Source organism: Neodiprion virginianus, chromosome 7 (assembly GCF_021901495.1).
Source record: "Neodiprion virginianus isolate iyNeoVirg1 chromosome 7, iyNeoVirg1.1, whole genome shotgun sequence".
Lineage (NCBI taxonomy): Eukaryota > Metazoa > Arthropoda > Insecta > Hymenoptera > Diprionidae > Neodiprion > Neodiprion virginianus.
In genome coordinates, this window is record NC_060883.1 from 23,481,952 (window position 1) to 23,501,404 (window position 19,453).

Below are 19,453 nucleotides of genomic sequence, written 5' to 3' on the forward strand. Positions count from 1 at the left end.
TTCTTATCATTTCGACAAATTTAAAACATCCCGCAGCAGTATTGGAACTTGTGCACATATCTGTACCGAAATTTGAAGAATGCCAGCCAGAAACACCTACAATAATTTATTGCAAATTGTAATTACGGTATACGCGTAGACTAACAGACGTACGAATTTGTAATGATTGAAGAAGAGAAAGAATTAATAGCTAGGGAATTTTTCGCGCGGGTGCAGATCGCACGCTCACGAGTAAAGTACGAGATTAAGAAGCTGTGGCCCAGTTTTAGCGATAGATGCGGAGGTGGTTAAACGTCATACACTACTAACTAACCGTGTAAAGGAGAGAGAGAGAGAGAGAGAGAGAAGAAACTTTGTTAGCAAATAAGAAGAAGAAGAAGAAGAAGAAAAAGAAGAATCTCTGTACCGCAGAAACCTCCATCGCTCGCTCGCTCGCAATTATTGTTTGTTATCATTTGATGCGCTGATTACTGTCTGGAGCGTTAATAAAGCTTTCAGGTCTATAAGATAAGAAACACCGCTCGAATTAGTCGGGCATCAGCCGTAACCAACGGCAACGACGCCAAGTATAACGGAATTGAGAAAACGAAGCGGAACCAGACCGAGCACTACGCTGCTGAGAGAATAAGAGAGAGAGAGAGAGAGAGGGAGAAAGAAAGAGACGGAACAGAGAATCTCCCCCATGATGATGAAATCTGGACACTCGACCAGCTGCTACTATTTTCTAATTTTATGCGTTTCAAACGCGGTCGCAAATTCATTATTAATTACAAAAACGAAGGAAAAAAAAAAACGGATATAACTCACCGAATTGATGTGTCGATAGATTTGCGAATTAATTATAATTCACCTGAATTAATGAGAATCAACTGAATTAATGCAAGATAACTGAATTATGGAAAATTAAGTCAAAAACATTAAATTGAAATAAGAAATTGAGTTGAATTGAAAAAATTTAAATTAACAGGGGACACAAAAGAATGAATTGAAATTTATGAATTGAAATGAATCAAGTTGAATTAAAGAAATCTACCTAAATTAAAGAAATTAATTTATAATAAAAAAAAAAAATCAAGTTGAATTACATGAATATATTTAATTTAATTGAGCTAAAAAAAAATTATTGCGTTCACTCAAATCTCGAGTTGTTTTCCTCTTGTTCGCGAGAAGGGGTGAGAAAATTGATAAATAAAAAAATAAGGAAAAATAAAAAGACTAAGAAAAAGATTCGCGTACGCTGTACGTGCATTTATCATAAATACATGTAATTATACATCCTTAGGCAAGTAAACACCGTGATTTGAAAACAAGTCGAGTCGTCAAGTGTCCGAGGCTGGAAGCGTACGTACCAGGACGTAAGGACATTGCGTTACCTCATCTCTGCCCAATTTTGTAAACGTGGTATAATACAACAGCTCGGCATGGAAAGAGCGATGGTCGAGTTAAATGCTGCTCCGAAATAAGCAGATTTTTCAATATAAAATCGCGGTTTATTCATATATAAATATAGAGTTAAATTTTTAAATAACCTTTGCGATATTAATTACACAGGCCGTAAGTGCAGTTCTCAAGTGTTTTCTATTCTACCTTATTGTACATACATATGAAATGATGAAATAAATTTCTGTAAACGCGATTAAGTAAATATATACGTATAATAGAAGAGTAATATTATATCCGTGTGCTTACCGTGTTGTTATAAAATCAATTTTTAACTAAAAATTGTCAGCGTAATAAAAGAGATCAGTAACGCAGGTCTGCGAGAAAATTATTTCATATCTGCTGCACGGGGTGTTTTTCATTGATATTATGTTTGCGAGTGTGCTGAATCGAAAAATAATCACTTCCATTTCCCTCCACTACGAACAATATTTTTGCAAAGTGGAAGGTGTTGTTTGCATTAAAAAAAAAAAAGTACAACAACAATGAATAAACCATCATTACATTGCGACGAACAATAAACAATATATCTTACAAACTTGAACGAACAATTTCTTCATGAAATTTACTCAACAATCAGTGTTTCATTCTTTTTCCCTATTTTCATCACCGAACAAATTTCCGCTTTCAATTTTCTCTTTCCCCGTTTGTATTTATTCTCGAGCCTAACTCTGATCCTAATTATACAAATATATTAAACAAAACTCAGAAATAACTTTTGCAAAAGAATTTCTCGAATCAAAAAATATTATACCATATAGTTCGATCAAACCAGGAGTTTCGCACCGACTAAAACTGCAAAAGCCGCGTTCGTGACTGAATTTTCTTGACAATACATTTATCCCGGTTTCAGCGGGTTCGAGATAAAACAAATTAAAAAAAAAACAGACACCCCGCGCAGTTTTTTTTCCTTGCAGCCCCGTGTGAGTTGAGTTAAAAAAAAAAAAAAATTCTTTTCCTTGAGTATATAAAAAAAAAAAAAAAATTTAAAGGAATGCCAAAGTCGGATCGCAGTCCCAACGACGATGAGATACAAGAGCCGGGGTTCCGGGGCTCGCCGTTCGAACGTCGAGGGCGTCGTCGAATATCGCGAGTCGGTCGCGTGGGGCGAAAACCGAGCGGCGGCTTTCGTTCAAACGGTTCAAATCGCGAAACGGAGTTGCCGACCGTGGTTCAAAGACGGAGTAGCGCGATCCTTGTTGCCCAAGCTGCAAGGGCGCTCGGTGTTTCCCTGATAAGGAGTTACGTTGGGATAATTTACAAGTGCGCCTCCTGCGTTATGGGGATGTTCAAATGGCTGAGAAAGTGAGTACACGCACACACACACAAATAAATATATATAACCTGTAAGTTGTATAAAAATTTAATATTATTTTTCTACCCGAGGATACGGTGATCGCTGTTACTATTTTGTCTTTTTCTTTCAGAAAACATTCTTCTTCTTCTTCTTCTTTTTTTTTTATCTTTCTTTCACTTCTCTCCAACCGCGCAGTACCGTGTGTTTCGTTTAAAAGTTCGATTTCACGCGCAATCGCGCGACGAAAATGACGAGGCGAAACATTGTCACGCATCAATTTGCAAACATCATTACACGTACGTAGCATATAATACACGAGTTTCTATAACTGGGTATATTATACAAATTTATGCCTGTGAATAGATTATATATTTAATGTGTGTGTGTGTGTGTGTGTGTATAGACACGAGTCGAGTATCAATACCGCAGAAAAAAAAGAGAGAGTGAGAGAGAGAAAAAATTGAAAAAAAAAGGAAAGATAAACAGCCGGACGAAAGGTAGAATATACGTTACCTACAATAATAACACCTTTGCACAATTTGTAATAATATTATAATTGGCATATAGATACGATAATGGAGCAGATAATTTTACCGGTTTTTGTATATTATGTAGGAAACCGTTTATCAGCGATACTGATATTCTTATTATTGCGTACATAAAATTGCCTACGTTTCAAGTGGAGTTTGAAAATGAATACATTAGATACGATTCATTATCTGACCTTTTGGCTTGTCAGCCTTGTTACATGCGTATATCTGTATATACAATATTATAAAGCGACTTGCGTATAATTTCTGTGTCGTGTCGAACTTGTGTAACTATAAACGCTTATATGCAACGTATACATATACATAAAAACCATGTATTTAATGGACGATTCCAACACACGTACGGTTATAATAAAGTTCGAAGTCAGAGAATATTAGACAGAAACTAACTGTCGTTAAAATCGTGATGCAGGCTCGTTTAAAAGATGTTTCGTCTTTCAAAAAATGTTACTGTATATTTAGAAATGAGAACCGAAAGATGAAAGTGGAAAAGAAATTTTTATAATAATACAATTACGTGTATATACAACGAAGAGACATAATTATTATAATTGCGACTCGCGAATAAAAGTCAACCATTGCGGAATAGACAGCTCACGGAGCATATTCGCAAATTCTTGCAAAATCCGGCTGAATGTACGTTCGTAACGGTAATTTTTATTTTCTTTTTATTATTATTTTTTTTTTTTTCCAAGCGAACAAAAGGTGTGGGAAATTCCCAGGACATATTTTCGATAGACAATTCAGACGAGCGGCGAGTTAATTGCTATCATTATTAGTGTTGTTGTTATTATTATTATTATTATTATTATAATTATACGAGCCGTTGTTCGGTGACTTTTATTATTCCGGAATATAATTCACGGAGAATTTCTTACCCAGATGACACTAGACGAGGAGACAATGAGAGCGAGCCGGATCTATAGGGTGATCAAAATGCGATTTATTTTAAGGAATTTTTTTATCCATCCCTGGGAATCGAAGCGGCGTTTTGACCCCCGCAGAGATGAGTTTTAATTATCTAGAAAATAGAAACGCTACGTACTCTGCATGTTATTATACGGAAGGAAACGACGAGGAATTTACTGTGCGAGCAATTGTCGTAAAGTTTCTCTGTTTTCACCGGTCCTTTTCCGAGGACGTGAAAACGGAATACGCGTCGCCCATACGCAATGAATCGGTGTTTAAGGGGGGGGGGGGGGGGGAAGTACAGCTTGAACGATTAAGAATCGTATCTATTTTTAGGTTTTTTTTTTTTTTTTTTAAGAAAATTAATTACATTTGAAGCAATTTCAGTTCTAGGGCTTTATTGTTTGTAGTTTCGAGAAAAATTTTTCATTTTTTCATTGAAATTAATAACAAAATGACGACGTGATGCGTACAAGTCAAGTTTGGAATTAAAGACACTTTTTCAGGTTGAAGCTTGTAGCCCGAATAAGAAACTTTTTTTTTTTTTTTTTTCCAAATATATACGATTATGAGCAGAAAAATTCATTTTTCGATCAAAAAGTTGGTAAGAAAGTGTTTAAAAAAAAAAAAAGACGTTGGGATTGAAATTAGAAAATCTAGCCACGTGCCCGAATCGATAAACAAGTTTCAACGATTGTGTCAAAACTTCAAGTCGATCGGATAAAATCTGACCACCGGATTGAAAACGTGGTCGTTCGCTATTTATACGCGCTATGCCGCCATTTTGTTAATAATGTCAATGGAAGAAAAAGAAAGAAAGAAAGAAAGGGCATGATTTTAGACCGTACAAGCTGCCCCCCCCCCCCCCTAGCGCCATTGAATTTCACCGAAAACGTAACGGAAGTTGGATTTTACTTGATGCACGAGTGAAAATTTCCATTTACTATTTCTAGGGAAATAATATTGGTACAGGTGTAATTGTTGGGGAATAGAAAGACGTGAATTCGTGCGAGTCGCGGGTACGGCGTATAAACGAAGGAATAAACTGAAATCGATTAATCGATAGCCGATCGCCTGCGCACATGTAATACACGTCCATACATTGTGTGTAAATATATACTATAATATAATTCGTACGGCGCACGCGTCATGAATTTTCAAGGCGCGTTACCTGCTTACTAATACTTTCATCTCGTACCTGCGAGGTGCCAAAGCTGTTTGCGACCCGATCGTAACTGCAGAGGTATAATTAAATCGCGTGGAAAAATATAAATATATCGGCTAGCGAACAGCGATGTAATATAATTAATAATCACGGCGAGCGACGACGAAGAAGGAAGAGTTCGATTATACGTGCATAATTGTAATTGCACTACAACGAGATGTAATCAATGCTAATTATAAGTTCCTTTCTTTCGTTGCCACCGGTAGGGATTTTTTTTATACCCTAAGGGAGAGGAAGCCGTTCGTTTGATTAATCGCTAATCATCAAGCTGGCTGCATACACTGAGAAAAATTTAGTGAAACAGGTATTGTTAAAAAAAACTTTTTGAACATTGTTGGAATTACGAAAGACGAGGTACGCCTAACAATTTTGCGCTATCGTCGATCCTTTTTTGGTAATCGCAACGCAAAATCAGTTTGCGAGGTTTACTCTACTTTTCTAGTCAAACAAGGCTTTAACGTCAATTTATTCTTGCGCGAGCATTAGATTTTCGCAACGGTTGCAAGAAAATCTAGCAACAGCGATCGTAATGAGAAAGAATAGCAAGGGGATACTAGAGTTTCCGGTAACGGCTAGAAAACTAATTTTCATTCGATCGTGGTGAAAAAATGAAAAATAGTCAAGGACCGAGCGGTAACCGGAACTAAAAATTTCTCTCGGTGTATAACAGAGTTGTAAAATTGGTAGGAATTAAAAAAAACAAGTTGGATAATCAATTTATAGATCGTACGTAATCAGTTTTAGAACGTGTCTATCTAAGCTAGATTTTGCCAAGCGACCCGTGAAATATTTCAAGATCCAATTAAGGAACTGCTACATGATATGTGTTGAATACACACACACACACGCTGCACACGCGCATGAACCTTGTAAGCCGGACAAATCCTGCCTGCCTAATTGCCATGCCGGATGCTTCCTCCTCTCCATGTTACAAACAGAGCAACAAAAACGCGTTTATTTATTCTCACGCAATGCAGCTGGGCGTGCAAAACGCATGCGATTTTTGTATATATACACATGTGTGTACGTATGTGTGAATTAATATAATGTATAATGTATGTGCACGTAATTACTCTATCGCCATAATCAGATCGATCGGACAGCGTTACACCTTCTAGCAGCAACAGCATCAAGTCGCGTATCAGAATTCCACCACTTCTTCTTCTTCTTCTTCTTCTTCTTCTTCTTATTCTTATTCTTCTTATTCATCGAGCTGCCAACTTCTCCACGCTTTCTAGATTCGATAGTACGTACATTTGTACATAGACCTGCTATTACGAAGCTGTTTTTCTTTTTCCTTTTTTTTATGTATATATATTATATAAATTATACTGTATCAAAACAATCGACCTTTTTTTTCAAAATTCAAGTCGAAAATATTGTTCCAAATAACGAAAAAAGAACGCTGTTGTGTTCCAAATTTGGTATTGTATAACTCGTCAAGGGATTAGTGTACCGATGAGAAAATAACGGACTTTTTTAAGGGGTTGAACGATCTACAAAAAAGGTCTTTTATCATTTTATGATAAATCTAATCTTTCAAGCGTTATTCAAAGTCTTTTCTTTGATCTTTCGAAAGAGCAGATTTATCGTAAAATGATCATGGAGCTTTTTTGTAGGTCATTCAATTCTCCACAAAAATACGTTGTGGTTTTATCGGTACACAAACGAGATGACGATGTATAAAATTCCAACGCTTAAAAAAAAAAAAAATTCCCAAGTTATTTGAATGGGAAATGGAAAATCGCGATGAGGCATCTCTAGATATTAATATCAAGAGCTCAAACTTGAAACAACGTCGTTTTTTCGTTATCTGGAACAATATTTTTGCCTTTAGTTTTAAAGAATGGTCGATTTTTTAAAACATGTATCCAAACTCGCGACGATGAGACCCCCGGAAAGATCATTATTATAAACAAATAAAACGACACAAATTCGCGTTGTAATTTACGATATTTTCCATCCAACCTCCGGCCGACGTTAAAGTTAATTCTCGATTTGTTGTACGAACTGAACACAGGATTGCGTCACGAGATCGTGGCGGCCGGAAACGAATACCGAATAGACCGGAAGGCGATCGCGGCGTGTCGGGAAGCGGCGATCGCGGATCAACGAGGTGATAAATTTCAGCGAAATTCGATCGCACGTAAACCTCCAGGCTACGTAAGAGAGGGAAAGATATATCGTATACACATACTCGTATTAACGCAGAATAGTCGATCGGGGATAAGAGGCGACCGTCGAAGCTGGCCGAGAGCGCGGGTCAAGGTTTTGCGATGGATTCGGAAAGGTGACGGCATCGGAAAGAAGCGGAAAGAAGCGGAAAGAAGCGGAAAGATTATATTATTATTCTACGTATCGTACATTCGTACATGCATGTATACGAGTCGGATTTTATTGTTAGAGGAGAGGCTAACCCTTTGAATTAAAGTGGCGAGTATTCTTACAATGCCACCTGTTTTATATCAATTTGTCCGTATATTTAGACAATTTTGAAAACATATTTCTTTGCGCTGTTTTGCTATTTCTGACGGTATACTAACGGGAATTCATTGAATGTAAATTATTGTCGTTGGGAAGAGATTGGTTGAAAAAAAAAACGTGAAAATTTAAAGAATAATTCATTTCCGAGAAAGTCAACACTCTACGCGTGTACATATTTTACATAAATTATAAGTTCTCGGGGTCGCTGATTGCGAATGTAAAACCGGATTTGAAAAATTCAACATGGCGGACAAAAATTTGAAATTCGATCGAATCCGGAGAAGAAACTCTGTCCAGAAATTTTTGGGGTCGCTGATTACGAATCAAATCAGATTTTAAAAATTCAGTATTTCGAATCCAATCAGCGACCCCTAAAACACCTGCATAGAGATTTTTAACCATATTCCATCAAATTTGAAACCTTCGTCCGCGATTTAAAATTTTTGAAATCCATTTAAAACTATCTTGCTACAAAATTTGACTCAGCGCAACAAAGCACGTGTTTCAAAGAGTCAACACTCGCGATCGTATCCGCAAACTACGGAGAAAGAAGAACGCGCCGGCGGTAAAAAGCTTCGAAAACTAGCCTGACGGAACTGGAAGCTGCTGCGCTGGCTGCAGCGACCGCGTAGAAACGGTAAAAAATAAAAAGGCAGAATTTCATTCCGGCTCGACTGGGAAAAGTATAAACTGCGGTATTCGAGCCGTCGTTGGTTAGGATTTTCGACACTGAATTCTGTAGGAGAATGTTATTCGGATTCAGCGAAGAGTTGGTATACTCAGGTACCACACGTATGTACGCAATTTTCGAGCGAATCTCACCTCGCCCCGTTGCGTCGGCACGGTTCCCTACCTCGGAATGACATCATGCGGACATAAAACGGGGAATATGTATAACGTGCGATTTATCAAGTACACGTGGAGTTTGTGTTGGGCCAGCGGACACCTATATACATATATATATTTAATATATATATATATATATATGTACAGGTTTTGCCTTTTGTCCCGTACAACATGCGAAATGAAAAAAGATAAAAATAAAACTAGAAGAATTGAATGTACGGAGTTGAAATGCGGGCTAGCCTGAACTTATATTTTGCATACAAGGATGTCGGACGAATAGATATTATCAGTGTGGATTTACTATTTTTCGACTGCGATCGCAATGGAACGAAAAAAAAAAAAACGGGGGAAAAAACACCACATACATTTCTCTTTTATCCACCCCCAATTATTTATCTACACGGCTGTTGATAACTGGAATCTCGAATTTCCAGACTTTTCCAGGCATTCCAGCCTGAAAATAAGATTTTGTCAAGTAACCTTTCGCGAAATATAACGCTAAGTAATGACAATTTATTTTACACATCGATACTAATACCTTCACGATCAGTGTTACCTAGTAAATAATATCTTGTACCATCCGACTATCAATTTACAAAAAACAGCCTGCGATTTTCCGTTGAAAAATAAAAAAAAAAAAAAAAACGAAAGAAGATTCGGTGTCGACTGATATGCGTGGAATGTATGAGGTGTTGCGATGAAACAAAATTTCAAGTACAACGTTTTTTTTTTTCTTAAGATAGATAGCAGTTTGTTATAAGTACAAGTGTGTTTCTTCGACAGACTCAAAATTCCAGTCTTGTTATCGAAATTCCCTGAGTTTTCCCTGCTGTAAAAAATTTCCCGCATTTTCCCGGTTTTCCAGGTTTTCCCTGTGCGAACGAATCCTGCCCGAGTCCTCCTATAATAAGTGCACCGGCACCCCCGACTTCGAGTACATCGCACGCGGGTATTTATAGCTATGTTCACATGATATTTACCTTTCTCTTAACGGTTAATACATTACGAGATGGAAAAAAACGGAATGCCGTAGACTCGTGTACGCGTATGTGCGGCAGATTTTTACCCATGTATCATGCATTTGTGTAATTGTAAAAAAATCTTTCCTCCTAAATTTCAGAGACTTTGTGCAGTGGGACCGAAACAGGAGGAGTCTGCCATCTCCGAATCAACGAGGGCTTAACAAGTGGGTACATGCTTATAATAATTCGAGCGTCGTTTGTTGTTTGTATTCGACAACGTAACGCTGGAAGATTTATAATTCGTAGTTTCACTCACCATTCTCAAATCTCGAACGCTGCATCGGCAATTTTCCGGTGGCTGAGAGCGTGGTCGGATAAAAAACACGAGCACTCTCACAATAGTAACACTCGAAACTTTACACGATTAGTGGTAGTGTTTACAGTTTTTTCACATCAAAACGAAACGCGGCGTACGCAACACGATTACACAACAATGGCGTCGTAATAAACCGGCGAAACAAAAGCGGGGAAAAGTAACAAATGAAAATCGAGGATAGAAATGAAAAACCGAGCTTCGCCCTGAGTCGGTAAGAAAGATCGCGATGAGAATTAAACATCACGTCGGATTAGCGATATTTTATCGGAACCGAAAATCCTCCAGCGTATCGCGGCGATAACGAAATTCGCGAAGGCGTTTCAAGTCAACGCCGGTATTTATAAGCCGAAATGAAAACGGACGCATCGCGTGGCGTCTTGCACAAAATTACCCATCATCCCTTGCTACAAGAAAGTGAAATTATTCACACAATAAACTGTTGCCAACCTGAACGCGGGGCGTTGCGAAATCTGATTCGATCAATTTCACGTTCGAAGCTCTCTTCATTCCGCAAGTTTTGATCGGTTGACCGTGTTGACCCGAGACAAGTTCACGTAGCATGAGCGAAAATTTTTTAACGAAAAAACGTCACCTCCTCGTCAAGATGTCAGGATCAGTTGCCAGGCGGCTCCGTTTCGAAGGAAGGTGAATAAACGTTTTCGACTTATATTATAACCTGTAACAACGATAACTTACCGAGCATTTCGTACGATTCAACCGGCATAACCTCTTTTCGCAATCGTAACCCCCTGTCGGTGTTTTTTTTTTTGGTTATATTGCATTTTCTAGCTACGAATCGTTACTATTATCGGCATTCTTTTTTCGGGATAGCGATCAGGACCGCAAAAGCACCTTGACAGTGGTCCTGGAACGGCGTCGACACCGCGGCACTGATTCCAACGACCTGTGCCGTCTGTCACAGTCCGAAGACACGAATGAGGCCCACAGCTCTGTTTCCGGTTCGCTGAACAGCTTAAACTGCACCGAAGACCGCGCCAGCAGGTTGTTCGACTATCGAAAATCGATTATATTGAACTTGGTAACGTTGTCGTAACTGCTCGTGCCGAGGAAAAACGGGAAAAACCGTTATTTCCGCGATTTGGGAACTGTTTGAAGTTTAGTAAACCGTAATAAATTAAAACGTACTCATATTTTGCAAACTTAGTTCCTTAAAAATAATCGTAAAAATAAAAAAATGGTAACTTTTTCCCAATGTTTCGTTACGATAACGTTTATACTATAACTATAACTTCAACATCGTGAAAATCGATAGTATTCGACACAGCATGAAATTAATAGTTCATGCGCAGATGCGTCACCGCGTTGCATTTCTTCGATTAGGATTATTTGCACATGCACTCGTGATGCACAGCCGTGTCTGCATTGACGATGCACCGCATGAACGAATGTTCACTGATACATCTACATTTAAGCAACTTCCCAAAATATGACATTCTTTCACAAGTTTTTGCTTATCAGCGAGGCGTACAGAAGCGCACTCCAAGCGTTTCTGGATCGTCGTCGTGAACCGGCCGAGGGATCCGAGGGCGGTCATTCGCCGAAATTAAGTCCGACTAAAAACCGGGTCGAAATCTTCAGGAACAATACGAACAGCGAGAAGCAACCGGAGTATGAAAATCCGCCGATTCCGGGGGTTCCCCACGTCGAGGCGTCGGAACTCTTTGAAGTCGGATGGGTCGCCGGTACGGAAGATCGCTACCTCGAGCTCATCGCCGCCGAATGGCAGAACACAAGAACTGCTCTTCGCCGAAGTTCCCATCCGGACTGTTTTACCGCTGTACGAGCCGACCTGAACGTTCTCACGTTAGTATTAACATAATATACTTAATTTTTAATTTGTTACGTAAAACAAAAATGATGCACCTGCAATTTATATATATATAATAATTTCTTCGTTGTTTACAAATGAATGTAAGCCGACAAATTGCAGGGAAATCCGGCATCCGCACACCCTGCTGCTGATGGGAACGACGCGTACCGATGAGCACGGGATCGTCGCGATTTTCGAGTCGGTCGACTGCACCCTTTACAACTACGTCCACGAGCAGGGGGAGCGTGTAAGTGTCCAGGGTGCGGCGCGATGTGCCGGACAGCTGGCCGATGCCCTGAGGCACGCCCACGCGAGAGGAATCATCCACGGAGCTCTAAGTTCGCATTGCGTATTTCTCGCTGCTAGCGGTACCGCAAAACTTGGGGGATGGGAACTCGCCGTGCGCGAAAAAGAGGTTTGCGATATTATTTATTTCAATTCTGATAAATACCCCGGTGAATATGATTCCTACGATTTTATAAGAATTTTTAAACAAATTGGGATATTTCTTACAATTTTGTGCAAAAAATTATTAGCGTACAAAATTGGAAAGTATACTTAGTTTCTCATAAATACTTGTAGATTTGTATGAAAATTTATATATTTTCAATAAGAAAACCTGCAAGCTACTACAAATTTTAACGAAAATTAACAATAACTCTTTACGAAAAATTATGCATATTTACAATTTTTTAAAGAAATAATCCCAAATATTTCAATTTCTGCAAAAATCTAAGTGTAGAAATTTTCACCAGGGTAAGTGTTAGAATTACTTATTATACCTGTTCGTCGAATATGTGTCCATTTGTAATTATAATACATGCCGTCGTGTATGCATTGCAGCTGAAATTCCGCGGAAGTGTTGTGCAGGGATATCGGAATTCTGCTAGCGTGAATAATTGGCCCACGCCCCAGTAGAAAGTGTATATAACACGTATATCTGAATAGGATTACGTAAAATTCATTGTAGCGCTATATATTATATGGGTATTTTATGTATTTACAGAGCAATATTAATCTTCACGGACCGCGGAGCAATCGATCGCTTTCAATTAACGCTATTAACGGTATAAGTATATACAGGCAAAAAGGTATCGAAAAGCATGACTATTTCTGCGGGATTAGTACTTCTTCTTGACCGACTTTATACCGTTTATACAATACACGAGATTGACTTTGGTTTCGGTTTCCAGACCGCATTACCGCTACCGAGGTATAAAATACTACAATGTAAAACTTATTTTAAAATGAAAAATTACTCAACGAACGGACAAATAATCAAAGAAACAAACGAAAAGCAGTTATAGTACAGTGACACTAAAGTTACAAGTAAATTGTCGATTGGTTTTATTACGCGGAGTTGTCAAACCTCGGAACCGTTAATGTTATACCCGTGGTGGAGGGATGGGAGGGATTTGTATTTTTCATTCGTCGAGTTTTACTTAAATAGCCGCATTCCACGTAACAGGAAATTGTCTGACGGTATACTGTTTCGTTCTCATTGTATCCAATTGATCGTCCCGATTTTAAAACGGACACGTTTGCACTGCTAGTAGGTATTCAATTGAATTTGTTTCAAAAAGGAGACAGACGAGCGATCGCTCGACCGTGTCCAGATTCCCGATGGACGGGATAAATAAATAGATTTCCCCGCATACTTCTGTAAGCGTGCAGCTTCGCTGTAACCACGCTGTTTGATCCCACGCTGAGGGTATTCTTTGATTAAAACAAAAACTGGCAATTCGTAACGTTTCCTTTAGCCGCGGCCTTACCGCGAATGGGAGGAAAGACTGAGGACAGAAATATTCAAGTGGCAAGCACCGGAGATGTTTTACGGCGATGCACCCAGTCGGGCGTGCGATGTTTACGCCCTGGCTCTCCTAATTTGGGAAATGTGTACTGGTGAGCGCTTCGAGAACGTAAATAAGATGACAATACTAGAAAAAATTGGATTGTCCTGGAATCAGATTTCTTTTTTTTTTTTTAATGCACAGGCCGAATTCCTTGGAACGGACTAGACGAGGCGGAAATAGAGCGACAATACATACACTGGGAGCGCAGGATATCAACGGATATATACAATTTTCCACCGCTGCTAAACAACCTGCTTGAGGTCGGTCTCCATCTGGACGTTAACAAGAGGAACTTGGACATGGATCGTACGCGCAGATTTTTACGGCGAATCGAGGTTCGTAGAAATCTTTTTAACTGGATAAATTTATGTTTACAGGAAACTGTTACTGAGATTGTTTGATTTTTGAGAAAAAAAATATCTTTTTAGCTGCGTTACGAAGAGGAAGAACCGATTTACGTCAATCGGCAATGTAACAACAATAATCCGGATGTAAAAACGTTCAACGCACCCGTGGCCACATCGCCATTGATCAAATCGCCGATGGTAACTACGCCGAAACGGGATACGAATGATATAAACAACACTCTGATGGCGAAGAAGTTATTTAATTTGAAAAAAATATCGGTTGATCAAGGAGGACAGAAAAACGGAAAGAATAAGATCTGCTCCGGTGATGCGTGCGCGGCGTCAGACGAAAAAAATTCAAATATGTACGCGGAGACGCGGAGAAAGAATTGCGGGCATGTATCACCCCACGAAACTCGTAAAGCCGTATCTGAGTATCGCGAGAGAACGGCAGGCAAACGGGAGAAACTGGGCCACACCGATGAGAAAAGACAGCGCAGAGCTACGAAGGCGACGTCCACCGATATCGGGAAGAAGGCAGATAGAAATTTGAGTAAATTAATCGTGTCTGAGAGCAGTTTCTCCGAATCTTCGACCGCAATCGAAATTACAGAATCAAGCGATGACGAATCCGGGAACGATACCATAACCGATTTGAAAAAACTTAAAGAACTGATAGCGACGAGAAGATCCAAATTTTTCTATGGTACCAGCTCGCTCACGAATCTTCAAGCCCTCGAAATACCTGACATACCACAATCAAGTAGGTATATAAAAGTAAACAGATCATTCAATCGATACTGTCGATAGTTGCACGATAAATGAATTTCTTTCAATGTTCAAGGTCCACGAACGAGAGAGAGGATTTTAAAAGAGGCGAGAGAGAAAAGCTGTGAGCCATGCAAACCTGCGAGTCATAAAACAAACTTTGAACCGCTACTGTCCAAGTCACCCATAGAGTACAATCCAACTTTAATCAAGCCTGCGAGCCATCAAAATCAAAGAGTGAGTTGATTCGGACCAATTGAACTTCTTAAGAAAGTCGAAAGAATTCACTTATACATTTCTAAACTTGTTTTCACTGTATGTTTCAGGTAGGGCAGTCGCTACTGAACCAGGAGCATCAACCATCAATTCCACGGTCGCAAACACTGAACTCTGGCTCTACTAACTTCTTTGAATCATCACTGTGGAGGAAGGAGAAGTTGATTTGCTTGTCTAAAATGCATAAAGACGACCATAGCAGCGCGCAAAACCTTTCAAGTCTCGATAACAAACAACTCGCTTCCAAATCACCGGAATCTCCGGAAAGTGATTCAACCTATATTATCAGCAACAAAACTCCAGGTAAAACTTTTCAATTATATGAAAAAAAAAAGAACACATTGACAAAACCGAGTTACAGAGAGGTTTCTCAAGTATTTATTCATATATTTTTTATTTTTTGCATCAGCCCACGACAAAGCTGATTTCATATACCCAGATTCTGTTTTGATGACGGACACAACGACTACCGAAATGGATGCAAGTCAAAATCGTACATCCGAAACTATGCCGTTACAGGCATTGAAAGAAGCCCTCGATCGAGCTACGATTATCATTAATTCAGCAACACCAAATAACGAAAAATCGAGCCAATTTTCACCATTGGAGAGCCCTAACATCTCTGATGTTGTATTTGACGAAAATGGTGCAAGCGAATCAATCTTTGAAAATTTAAACAAATCAAAGCTGTATGTTAATAATTCAAATGAAGAGATAAAAAGCATTGAACGAACCACAAATGGTGACCGTGATTCGCTACTTGCCACCGAAATAGCGACGAAATATCCTATTACCGTTGAAGACAACAACGAAAAATCAAGATACCTATCTTTTGGTCAAAAGTCAGGAGATATTTTTGACAGTATGACAGAATCAAAAATAGATGATTCTTTGGTTCAAAGACAGCCCGATTTTACGTACAGTAACCTGAATGGCAACAACACGCATGATGCAAATGACAGTCTGAACTGCTTAGCTGAAAAAAGTCTCATCTCATCAGCAACGATATTTTTAAGTGCTAAAAGTGGGGAAAAAGGTTGCAAAAGTTGCCAAAACAGAAATTTACTTGCCAGACGAAGATCCCTTCCTGCCGGATTGGGGCAGTTCAGGTCTGTGAGCAATGTTTCACCGCTTGGAAGATTGCCCATTAGAAGAGGGGTAATATTATCTTATAAATCTCACTAGTGCAACAGATCTTTAAAAATTTTTACATAACATTTACCCGCGATTGTACGTTGTTTTTGTTTTTTTTTAGGAAATTCCCGACAGCACGGTTGAAGATTTGTACATTGATGATGAATTCGGAGAAAACTTGAACATAAATATGGTCTTTCTGGAAGATGAAAACGAGCCTGATGACCACGACATACTTTCCAGTCTGCTACAATCATCTGAAGTGTAATATAATTCATAATTCACATTTATTCTACATACTAGATTTTCCCCAGTCTTTAAAAGATGAACACCAACCAATACTTTCAGTACTCTTTGTACCCCTGATAAATTTTTCCAAATTTAAACAAATGGGAATATAGATTTTTACGAAAGGAATCGTAAGATTGAAATATACTGACAGTAGATATTGTAAGAAATGAACCACACGATTAGCATCAACGATAACAAACTTATGAGAGTGATTTTTCTAAACAATATCCTAACACATGCTTTTATTTTATAAATCATTTTGTATTCATTTGTATGTATGAGTAGTGATATGTTTCTAGAATTAGAAACAACATGATGCATTTTAATTTCTCTTTCATGAACTTTTGTCAAACATTCCAAGGTTGAGATTGAAGAACGACAAGTTTTGTGATAGTAAATGTATGTTCAAAAGGTATTGTATCACGATATATAAGATATTTGTCGTCAAAGCAGAAAAAAGGAAACCTCTATTGTCAATATTGAAATGATAATATGTGTGATTGAATTAATGCTATAAATAACAAAATCTGTTCCTATCGCACCAAAGACATATAGCAAGCACCAAAAAAAAATAAGAAAAGTTGAAGACCGAATCATCATTGCTTTTAAGAGTTATCAGTATTTTAATGTATCAGTTTTTTTGTGTTAAACTTGTACTAAGGATAAGTTTGTTTTATACCCGATGTAAACTTAATATGATGTTAGATATCACTGACGATTCCTATAAATATGTTTTCCGTCCTTGAAGTATTTTACTCTCACGACCCAATGAGAATATGGTTATTATTATCACTACTATTTCTATTTGATTATATAATAAAACATATTGACCGAAATAATCTCAATAATTATTTTACCATATATTTTTCAACACCTGTGAGGCTAGAAGGTTTCCAAGATGTACAAGAAAAGAATTCATAGGTTTATTTATTTACAGATGATTAGAGAGTTTGCGAAATACGAATTTACATAAATTATTTCAACATCTTCTGACTTCTTCGCATTGATCGAATGGACTTGCGCCATTTTTTCTCCTTAACAACACTAGGCATACTTGTATGCACGGTGAACAAGACCGCTTAGAATTTGCATTAGATTTCTTAAAAGTAGGATATCAGATAGCCTTGATAATCAACACAAACATGAGAAACGAAATTGCCCTCGAAATACTATAATAATCTATTATAGTCTATCTATTATTTTATTATTTTATCTGTTATTTTATTCATCAACTAAAAAATGCACATTGGGGTAGCTGAAGAATGATATGAAAAAAAATTTCGTAACACAATTAGTAAAGATCTTTCGTTTGCAATGAAGAAATATTTTGTGGATCAGCAACGGCCTAGACAACTAACGCCGTTTGAAAAAATCAAATATTATTTTAGATATCTTACGACTAAACTCAGTTAAAACTTTCTTTTTGGAGATAAACTTTACTCAATTTGATTTTGGATGGACTAGGTCAACTTTCAACGCAAAGGTTTAAATCGCCAGACCAAAAACGGACACGATACAATACATCGTTTTGTTCTCCCAGCGAACTGTGCAACTTCCATCCGTTGCATTGTCCCAAAAGCACGAACTTGCCGTATGCAAGCCTGCACCGTTCTTTTGCATGATGGTACAAGTCACTGGAATAAATGTAGTTTTATATTTCCATGACTCAGTCTCACTTGGGAAAGCGATTTATCTATATCAGCAGGCTAAAGGAATCGATCTGGACCTCGTACCCCGGAAAAAAAATGTCACCATGCCGGAGCAAAGATCAGACTGCGAAACCGAAAACAACCGAAAAGACTGCACCAAGTAAAAATATAGAGAAATATGAATGAAGTGCGTCTAAGGAGCGGCCCATCTCGTTCTATCTCCCCTCTGCCACACAGATTTCAACATTCATAAATACCGGAGGCCTTGACAATGGGTCGAGGTCATCAAAGTAATCCAAACGTAATAAGACAAAGGTACGTATAAGCAAAAGTAATGTGATAAAAAATAAAAATGAATCATCTAGCCACTACTCACCGATATATTTGTAAGGTTTCTGTAGCTTGGTGAGGTTTCCCAGACAGGCTTCAACTACGTGAGATGTCCATTGATTAACCTTAGTGTGTTGGTAGGCGTTGCCCCCGATGGAAACCTCGATCGCATCTTTTATTATCTTGCTGACATCGTCGACGACAAATTGGGTCTGAAATTGAAGAACTGCGTTAAATGCACGAAGTTTGAAATTTAAAAAAAAAAAAAAAAAAAAAAACGAATACCTGCAAGAGCGACATAAACTCAGACCTTAACCTAAAAACCCTGCGAGCTTAGACCAGTAATTGAAAAATTCCGATTTACCTCCTCCTGCATATCTTCCATGGCTAAAATTCAAACAAAATTCCGCTCTCGATCGTTAAGTTACGCTTGTAACGGGGTCAAATCGCTGATCGACCAAAGATAAGATGTCAGATGCAGAGACGCGACTAATCGGAATCAGCCAGAGCCCTTTCTACAGTTTCAATTCCGAAGCTGAGGGAGGAGAAAGAGGAGGACGAAAACTGGTATAACCTAATCCCTGTTTATTGGCTCGCCGTTGACTCTCGCCTTGTTTATTCCGTCAACTGAGGATCGGACCGGTCATCACTCATGACAGCTGTCAGGCAAGTAATAAAAGCTGAGAATCGACTCCGAAATCCGAGGAATCGACAGACCAGCCAGCGACAAGATGGCGGACCCGGTAACTCACCTAACCTAAAATCGATACATACCATGCAGAGAGTCGAAAAATAACCCGAAACGAGGGCAAAATTGAATCGAACAAAACTGTACCTCGGTCCTCGAGGATAATAGAAGTTACATCGAATTCAGACACTTGGCC

At 38.5% G+C, this 19,453-nt stretch overlaps 2 protein-coding genes across 6 annotated transcripts; one reads left to right on the forward strand and one right to left on the reverse strand.

Annotated features, from left to right (window-relative positions):
* The first annotated feature begins 1,363 nt into the window (after nt 1-1,363).
* Nucleotides 1,364-17,042, forward strand: LOC124309525 (uncharacterized). Of its 5 annotated transcripts, XM_046773199.1 has the most exons (14): nt 1,364-1,554; nt 2,433-2,745; nt 9,618-9,701; nt 9,873-9,938; nt 10,922-11,092; nt 11,570-11,914; nt 12,042-12,336; nt 13,682-13,823; nt 13,916-14,109; nt 14,203-14,884; nt 14,966-15,126; nt 15,216-15,468; nt 15,575-16,323; nt 16,421-17,042. In XM_046773199.1, the coding sequence occupies exons 2-14, from the start codon at nt 2,435-2,437 to the stop codon at nt 16,565-16,567; spliced, it is 3,600 nt and encodes a 1,199-aa protein (XP_046629155.1). In that variant the 5' UTR covers nt 1,364-1,554; nt 2,433-2,434; the 3' UTR covers nt 16,568-17,042. The 5 variants fall into 5 exon arrangements, with proteins under 5 accessions (XP_046629155.1, XP_046629157.1, XP_046629158.1 ...); XM_046773201.1 differs by lacking the exon at nt 9,618-9,701 and having other exon boundaries at nt 1,367-1,554; XM_046773202.1 differs by lacking the exon at nt 10,922-11,092 and having other exon boundaries at nt 1,368-1,554.
* A 459-nt stretch (nt 17,043-17,501) lies between these two features.
* Nucleotides 17,502-19,076, reverse strand: LOC124309529 (dynein light chain Tctex-type 1). The gene is made up of 4 exons (XM_046773207.1): nt 18,934-19,076; nt 18,616-18,781; nt 17,824-18,224; nt 17,502-17,769 (listed from the first exon to the last, which is right to left on the reverse strand). Exons 1-3 carry the CDS (start codon nt 18,952-18,954, stop codon nt 18,076-18,078), a joined length of 336 nt encoding a protein of 111 aa, XP_046629163.1. The 5' UTR covers nt 18,955-19,076; the 3' UTR covers nt 17,502-17,769; nt 17,824-18,075.
* Between the last annotated feature and the right edge of the window lie 377 nt (nt 19,077-19,453).